At 43.1% G+C, this 9,496-nt stretch overlaps 1 protein-coding gene across 1 annotated transcript; it reads right to left on the bottom strand.

Moving 5' to 3' along the window:
- Positions 1-436: 436 nt before the first annotated feature.
- On the bottom strand, positions 437-6,833 carry LOC109469729 (transcription factor 24-like). Its single transcript, XM_019768316.1, has 2 exons — positions 6,142-6,833; positions 437-1,204 (listed from the first exon to the last, which is right to left on the bottom strand). Exons 1-2 carry the CDS (start codon positions 6,511-6,513, stop codon positions 1,040-1,042), a joined length of 537 nt encoding a protein of 178 aa, XP_019623875.1. The 5' UTR covers positions 6,514-6,833; the 3' UTR covers positions 437-1,039.
- Between the last annotated feature and the right edge of the window lie 2,663 nt (positions 6,834-9,496).

Below are 9,496 nucleotides of genomic sequence, written 5' to 3' on the forward strand. Positions count from 1 at the left end.
ACGACTGCGATTTGTTGGTGGGGTGTTGGGTTGAATGACATAGCGCAAATTATGTCCGAACGACTGGACTGTGCTTTCAATTAAAAGAGTAATCGGCATCCTTCCACCACTGTGAAGATTAATGTGCGAAAACCTCATGTGATCTAATTCATGGACGGCTGAGGCAAGGGTCGCAAAACGTGACGTGCTTTCTGCTCGACTTTCCACGCCTGTCATTTCGTGAGCAGGACCTCCGAGCCAGCGAAGGTCGCTCCCAACTTAACCGCGGCTCCGGCTTTTCCGTTCCCTCTTCTACAGGAATGTAACCACTGGCTACATTACAGCTGTACGTGCAAAAACATTAGTTCACATCTTACCCGGCCCTTACAGAGAGGAGATGGAGTTTCTAAACATGTGCAATTTTTTCCGGAATGACGCAAGAAACAAGGATGTGGTATCAAACAATTTATGAAATATGATTAACGTTTCATAAGTACTCACGAACAAACAATGAGCGCTGTACAGAGTCATTGAAGTGTGTGACTTCTTAAAACAGTATCATGTAGAACATTGAACTTTGAAAGCGTAGAAATCTAGTTCTATGTGTCATTGATTATGTATTAGAAAATTAAACGCACATCTTCTGAAGCACAATGTTTTACTACAAAGTTCATTTGGAAGACTTCAAGTCGTGAGCAGAGGCAAAAGTTTTGTACAATTATGAATGCGTCAGATTGAAAATAACTTACGTTAAGATTTCTCCATATGGTTTCTTTACAGATATATATACAATAGTCTGGCAGATCCGTTTATTTGCAATCAAAAACTGGCCAAGATCATTCAGTCTTTTTACGATGGTTTGATGAGCGTCACATCCGGTTTCCAACCTCCCAGAATGCTCCGCGTCCTTCATCCTTAGAGAAGACGTTTTACTTTCATACTCCTTCAAGAATAGAACTAATTGAATCAGTTGTCTGTCAATGATGTAACTTAGGAAGTTGAGTTCATAGTCCAGTAGAAACACACGTGTTAGTTGATATGTACAAAGGAACGGTCTGTGCTAGTGGGATTGTGCTGCATGGATGGGGCATTGCTCGTCTTCGGAAGAATTGAGACACTCTCTGACGTCCAGCCCTCCGGAGCACTCCTCGGGCTCCCTGCCCTCCGCTAGCGCCGCCGCGTTCTCCATGGCGCCGATGTACAGTCGTGATCTCATCGGCCATTTCTGCAGAACAACAAACAACAAGCAATCAGAGATCGCAGACTTCACCCCCTTACCCACAGTTCTTTGCGACCTCTCCAGTCCCACAGTAAAAGAAAACTAGCAGCACTAATGATCTGTGCCAATGCTGCGTTTTAGAGAGCTTTTTTTAAACATGAATTGTGCTGGCATGAGTTTCATGAGATAGTTTGATTCGAATGAGTTATCAATGGCTTTCTATGAAGTTTTGGGTCGTAGCCTTCGAAGGTGTTAGCAAAGTCGAAAGTCTAAAAATAATTTCCTTTCAAACTGCAAATGCTTGCTTCTTTGGATACAGCATCATTCAAAAAGTTGGTAAAGGACTTTACTGGGTATTAGCTCATTTTGGCAGCTTTATCTAAACAATTTTAAGACAAGGGTGATCTTTGAATGCCGTTCCTAATTTTCCTGATTTTCGCCTTTATCATGTCTTCTTGTGTTTATTTGACATGTCCCCGAATGTATACTCAGATTAATCAATTTTACATGTGACCATTCATTGATATGGTTGACCGTATTAGGCTATGTTCTAGTACATTCTTTTACAGTGTGTAAACGCAAGTATGTCATTATCTCATCCAACTACCTGTTCCCCATGCTTGTGATGTTGACATTCGATCCGTTTGTTTTTACCACATGATCTCGAAAACACCGTTTCCGTAGCAGTTCGCAGTAACTGTCACCTGTACCCCTGTTTTTGCTACTTTCTACAGTCACCCCGAATGCATAACCTTCTGGCGAAGGCAATTATGGTGTGGCTATTTGAAATGGTTTGTGTTCAGAGGCCACAGCCATGTATCCTCGACCTCAAACGAGGTCGTGAGTCTACAAAGGCCCTGTCACATCAGCCGTATGACAGATCCATGTCCGGAAACCGGGGACAATATTCTTCGGACGGACATACAGAATTCAGGTGTGAGGGAAAAGGTTGTAGATCCTTGTCGTCAGCTGTGTCTGCCGTGATATTTGTTGGTCTGAATCATCTTGACGACAAAAATATCGTACGTCGAATTTGACTGGATTGAAGTTAGGTACAATAGTACTTCTGTATACAGCTTGTCTTGACCATTGTGACTCTGTACATGAACAGACTTGAGTATTTCTAAGCTGTCTATAGAGCCAACACCAGCAGAGTCACGTACATGTCCTTTGTGTGGTTACTACCAGTTCTCTCGGAGCGACTGGTTCATGTTTACAGGGTTACCCTCACAACAGGAAGGGGAAAGATGACAAATCACACCGGACAATAAGGACGCCAAATATAGAACATGTCAGTAAATGTTTGCAACTGCCGTGGTGTGTGCCGAACTTGTAGTACAGCTCATCTCGACCGTTTAAAGTAAAGAAATCGAAAGCAATCGAAATATTTCAGTAGATGAAAACACGAACGGGACGTGATTGAACACTTAGTACATTGTACATACTCGCCTTCACAATCTCCGAAAATGATGGCCACGCGTATTCAAACTGCCGCATTCATTCAGGGACAAATCAAAACATCTAATTAATCCCCCTATAACGACAGACGTGTAGTATGTTAGTGTAGCTGCAGTAGCACGACATGTAAGGCCCTTGACTTGAACAGAGACTTTCCGAAGGCCTCGGTGCCTCTCAGAGAGGTCATAATTTTACGACAAATGTCACAAGCTCTTCATGATATGGGGAGGGGGGCATGCCTCATGTACACACTGTTGAAATTCGTCGGTCTCCAGGAAACATACATAGAGAAGAACAAGGTCATCAATAATCTGACATTATAGCAAACTAGTACGTACGACATAGCTGTGAACATCGGTGGCTCTGGATTCAAGACATTTTTCATTTGCAACATCCGACATAGTAGCAATAAATTATGTTTATGCTCAGCCTACTTAGCAGTGATTTTGTACCCTACTCGTCCCAATCCCCTCCCTAGTAGCACGTGATATTGTTCCCCGTAGGCAGGCACTAAAAGTTCAAAAAAGTTTAAAGGATCGCTAAGTGTACAAAGGTAATAGAAACTCGAAAAAACCCTCAAATTTCAAGTAACAACTTTACTCCATACTGCGTTGATTCCATAATTTGCATGTCAGAAATGTACCAATGTTGTTCAGTCACAGATATTGTACACTATTCACACTAGAAAGCCGGAATATGCGAAGACAAAGTGCTTTGCCGTAGTGGGTGAGGGAAATGAAGACAACCCTTTAATTCGATTGTTGTTATCTTAACGCTTTCCCAATGAAGTGCATCTGGTCAATCCTGTACTGTTCCGCAAAATTCCAACACAGATTATAAGCTTAGGGCCATAAGTGTTTCCGAACTGCCCAAAACAACGTTGGTTAGTAGGGTCGGAGTGCTAGAAATGACACAGCATGATTATTGTTACGTTCAACTTCCTTTCATTTGTGAATATCCTAGATATACATACATATGTTGAACTATTTTCAGAATTTGTACTAAATAAAATCAGACCATAGCTAGCCATCCACTGAAAACATGTATATTCAAGTAAGAGGGGGAGGAAAAAGTCATACTGTGTGGCCATACATGTATCACCATATCAGGAAATTGTTTTCCAGAAGATCCTACACTTGTATTGTGAAACTTTGCAACAATGTTTAACGTGAATTGCAAGTACAATGTAGTTTTCTTTGACATGAAGTTAACTTTTAAAGACTGGACTATGATCGGTTTCCGGAGATATATGTATGTATGATTTATTCTCATCGTCTTCCGACTTTGATCTGCTATTTGGAACGGAGAGGGTAGCAGGTCACTGTGGAAATTACGTTTTAATGTAATATTTCTTGTGGTTTATTATATCATTATCAAGTTAAATATGTATGGTTATTGGTAGGGACGTCTTGTAGGAAAGATGGGGCAAACAGATCTGTCCACATGGCTTAGTGAAAACATGACAGAATTGTAGCTTTTTTGGTTTAGCTTGAGCTTGAATCTTGAACAGTAACTTTAGTTAGTATATGTATGTGTAATATTTGGTATCTTAGCGTCTATATATATATCTTACTATAAACGAGATCCAAACGGTTCGATCACTTCTGCTGAGCCGGGTTTATTAGTCCGTATGTTAACTCTAATATGCATAGCTGTCTATAGCAAGTCTTTCCACATGGTCATTTTCATATTTCCCTAATTATACAAATCATGATAAGTCATAACCGTTACATATGTTCCAAATGGATTCGAATGGGTGTGTACACAATAGCCAGTTTATATTAAGGTGCATGAAGATATCTTTTACCCATGTGTGTGTGTGTACGAAGCTAGGTCACCGCCACAATACATGACCAACGGCGCAGTTTCGAATGAATTTCACCGACCAGACCCCACTGCTAGGCTCACGTCTATGTTTATGAAAAGCTGATAAGACTATTATTACATCAACACACACGTGTCACGCCCTTTTTGAATCGGTACGTCAGAAAGGGGTTTTCTGAGAAGAAATAATCAGCACCTTTGAAACTACCAGAGCAAATGCTCTATATGCAACATTTTCTTTCAATTTTTCTTTACACCACTTGGTCGCATTCAATTCTTTAGAAATAGAAAGAATTTCGAAACCGTCTTTGCTCTCTAGTTTCTGGGTTCTTAAATATATCCATGATCCTTTTTCTATATTGAGTTTAATAATTTTCTCGACCCCTACACCATGTTCGGAGAAGTCCTAGGACGAGTTGTCTTTTCATCGATACCTCTCACACCAGCATATTGATTTGCTGTTCTGTGGTCTTGTGTCTTCTTCAAGTAGAGACAGTTTTTCCTGACATGCAGGACGTCAGAAATAAGGTGCGTCTATAGATAGAAGAAAATGTCTAGAACTCGTGTAGCATTATTTGATAAGACACTTAAAGATAAAAAATTGACGGTCGCTCCTCTCCAGTTCAGAGCACGATCACCGACCATTCTTTATATGAGTGATATGCCGTCGCGATTAGTTTATTAAAAAGCAGAGAAATTATTCAGGATAGAGTTACGGTTTCTGAAGTTGTGTTAAGAAGTCAACAGGCTTCACGTGCTGTGTGGTTTGTCCACTTATCCCGGCTAGCAACACCCTTGCAACTTATAAGCAGAGCCCCAAAAAATCCTAGTCTTACTTGAATGTACAAAAGTGCCCAAATCAGGAAATGGATTAGAGACTGGACAAACAGATTAATAGTGGATATCATTAACCCACTTTATCCAAGCGAGAGGGCAATCAGATACAGCCACTTTACCTGTTGTTTTTGTTTACCAAAGAACAACAATCAACAAGCAATGATATCAGTTTGACCACTAGTGCCCCACCCTCCTCTCTATTATTATACTCTCCGTTGTTCCAAACTTCGATTGATGAAACGTCTCCTGGTCCTTTAAGGGTAATCTAAGACACTGACAGGATTGTCAGTGAGTTTTTGTTGATAGAAATGTGCCCAGATAGTCGCATGAATTACATGTACGCACCAAAATGAAGGTGTTTTACTGCCGTTTGGTAACACAGAACCCGCCTCGGAACAAATTCAGCTGATCTCCAAACAGTTTATGTTTTGAGTGAAGATAAAGTCATCAGCTTATCATCACTTATATTAGTTTATGTCCCATTAATGCACTCTTGGGCTGCAGGTATGACGCACTTTCCTCGATTTTCCTTTGCTGGCTTTGGCGACTTCTGTACAGTCAAAAACTGGGAATATCCTCTTTGTGTACATGTGCCTACAGCCTACCTTATGACATGCAAGTTTTGTGTGAATTAGCTTATCGTGATCAAGTCATTTAGGATTTAGTACTTGAGACTCTCCAATCACTTTGTAAGTTTGTCAAATGTTTGACGAAATGTCTCATTTCGAGGTAGAAAATTAATTGTTGAGCAATCGGTTGTTCTATAAAAAGTTGAACATTTCACCGATTAGTGTTGACGGAGTTAATCGGGTAGTCGTGCCTACCTTGACGGGGTGTAGATAGCCTGTGGCCTGCAGGCGATGCTGCTTCGCTCGGGACTCCGGAGTATCCTCACCACTGTCTAGGGTCCTCATGAGATGTGCAATGTAGGTTGTAGCAAGTACAAGGACGTCTAGTTTGGACAGCTTCGTGTCCGGTGGGACGGAAGGAAGCGTCTTTTGTAGCTCGAGAAACGCGGAACGTAGCGTCTTGACCCGCGAGCGTTCTCGGGCGGCGTTGGAGCCCGTGGGTCGCTGCCGTTCCCTCCGGCGGGACTGCCTCGAACCGGAACGCTTTCTCCCGCCGGGAGAGGTCTTAGAGTCGGGCGACGAGGCCTCGCTGCTACTACAGTCGAAGTCTTGGTTGGTGTCGGACATGATGTCGTCCTGCCCGACACTCCACCTCGCCTGGATGCTTCTAACACACGAAATCTCGAGCTGATTAGTTTATGTAAACTTCAGCGTAACTTGAGGTCGGCGAGAGTACCGTCCCGTCCAGTGGGGTTCCGTCACTTCACTTGCTCGAAGAGCTCCGATTTTTCCCAGCGAGGAGGCACGTTTCGCGGACCGAATGATCTACAGCCCCGGACAGCTCGTCAGTCAGACGCGGGTTGGACGATGAAGCCCGGGAAAGTAAAGTTATTGTAGGAGGAGAAGCTGGACAGGTTGCTGCGCCCCCCGTGTGCTCGAGTGGCGCCGCCCCACGTCGCGGGTGACGGGTGGGGAACGACAAGTCAGATAGGGCGCTGACAGTTACATCTCAGCGGACCGATACATCATAGCGGGCAGGTCTCTTACATATCATAGACAGGGACTTGGATGGAACATAGTTCCGAAATAGTAGACATGAGTTTATGATGTACTACGTCAAGCATGGAAAACGATCAAACGCGCAATAAACATAATATCATTGAAGAAGTTCACGACAATGTCAACAGGGATGTCAGAGCCAAACGCCAGAACAGTTGACTAATAAAGAAACAGACGAGAAGTTCCAGTGACTTTTATCTTGTCCACATACCATGCATGGTATGTTTCGGTGTTATGTCTCAAGGATATTGTAATTGCTAACGTCTTATCAGATAGATCCCCATATCTTTTCAATCAGCACACCGTTAACGTTGTTCTGCGTTTAGCTTGTGCGCATCACAATCGGATTGCTGTTATCATTGCATGGGACACATGTGCATACATACAAACCATTTGTCAATACGTCACTTATGTTTTGGTTCTGATATCGAAAAACACAAAGGATGTCGGAAGGACCGCGGCCTGTGTAGAGGCAACATATCAGACTGATTGACGTTTGATTTTCCATTTGATTTTTGATCGCGGTTTGCTGAAAGAGTTCCATCAAGCTCAAACAAGCCACTCTTTGTGATGTTCGTTGCAGATTTATATCCAAAGTCAATCGCCCTCTTCTTCTTTCACAACCTCATCCCCTTCATTATCTCATCAATATATCTATATAAGGCCTTAATTTGTGCCTTCCTGTAATCATGTAATGGTTGCTCCCTTTTAAAATGATATGTAGGAAACAGGATACCTGGTGATTGTGCCCGGTAGGTACATTCCAGCTTAATTGGGCCGGGCATGGAACGTGCCACGGTACAGAGAAACTGTCGAGGCCAATATTGGGTCTTATAACTTTATCATGACATATCCCATGGAACTGAACCACCAGAAAATTGATTACGATTACACACGTAACCTTGCCCTTATCTTCTGATCACTCTGTCAGCAGTCAAAGTTGTTGATACATACTTGCCTTGGAGGTTCAAGTGGACACAGTCAGGAGAAAGTGTATGTAATGTCAAGTTGTTCTTGAGCAAGGCTATCTTAAGACAAACTAAATACGATTAATAGGGTACTCTATGCTCATGGTACACATGGACTTTTTTGTCATCACCTAGTACCTTAGCTAGAAAGAAATGTATTCTCATGTATTTTCGGGGATAGCTAAATAAGTAGGTATGCCCGACTTATAAAAAATGCTACGCCCTCTGTACTCATGCGTTTGTCCTTTTATGATATACAATTCGTAGGCATCGACAAATTATCTTAACGACCTTTTAAAAAACTTTGTTAACATTAACAGTGTTAACATTAACAGGTAAGCTTTCGAGCCACTTGCAGACGGGTAAGTGTGAGTGAGAAATCTATAAGAAACTGGCCCTGCGTTGTATGCTATTTATTGGTCCGAGATTGTTGACTACGGCGAGAGTGGTCTACAAGTGTTGATAGTGTGTGGTCGGTGCACAAGAAGTGGCCTCTTTGCAGAGCGTGGGACCCAACACGTGTAGAGCACGACGTATCCATGACGGATAATCTGGCGCTAGGTTGTGATGGCAAGGATTTACAGGCACAGAGATTAACACAGAGAAGGTCCGGCAAGGACTTGGGTTACACGTTACGTCTGCAGTGGTTGCGCTCCATTACTATGCCACAATGCAAACTTTTCAGTCGAAGAGAAGTCACTGGTTTGAATCCGCGCGTGGCGGAGGCCTCCTTTCTGCTGCGACGGCGCGCTGCGGCCGGGCTCTATAGAGTCTCGCTGTTTGTTGTTCTTCGTGCCGAGCCGCTCAATTTGGGCCGAGAGGCGGACGTGAGGTCCCGACGGGAGGAGAGATCGGAGAGAGACAGCTGAACTCATCGGGGAGCCGGCCGTTTGAGTGGAGGGGAGGGCAAATGAGACCTCACCTTAATCGAAGGAGACCCGGGGTCAGGGAAACACTACGAGTGAGGGGCAGATCGTCAGGGGGGAGGGGGCGTCATGTAGATTCTACCTGCCGAGCTAGACAATCCGACGTGCTTTGTTGTCTAGGACGGATCACTTTAGACTGTTATAGGCAAACACAATCGTTAGATTGTCAAACAGAATACTGTGACATGGGGCGTCTACTTTCAGCCCCAGCATGGGAAGGGAAGTGTATCTAACTCCACAAAGTGTGCATCATGAAAAGAAGTGCCCTTGAAGGACTCGGGTTTTCTCTGCAGACCAGAACCATGCCCAACTCAAATCTCAGCACCTCATCATTTTTGTTACAGCTTCAGCAGTCAGGGAAAATTGGTTTGTAAAGATTGTATCGGCTGTTCGACCCTTAAGTTGTACATATATGGTGTTCTTAGTAAAGGTATTAGCAGATCACACATTGATATTTTTATTCTAAAGGCGGTGCAAAACAGACGATGTTTTAAAGATTGGCGACTCATAGCGGTTGACAGCACGGCTTCGAGTGACACTGGGGAAAGTATTTGTTGTAGTTTCGTGCAAGAGCGGACCCAAAAGCCCATTGTTCTAACTTTACGCCTACATGTAGAAGTTTAGAATGTCTCGACATCTCACACAAAGGTCTTTTAC

Source organism: Branchiostoma belcheri, unplaced genomic scaffold (genome assembly GCF_001625305.1).
Source record: "Branchiostoma belcheri isolate BF01 breed outbred unplaced genomic scaffold, Haploidv18h27 scaffold21, whole genome shotgun sequence".
NCBI lineage: Eukaryota > Metazoa > Chordata > Leptocardii > Amphioxiformes > Branchiostomatidae > Branchiostoma > Branchiostoma belcheri.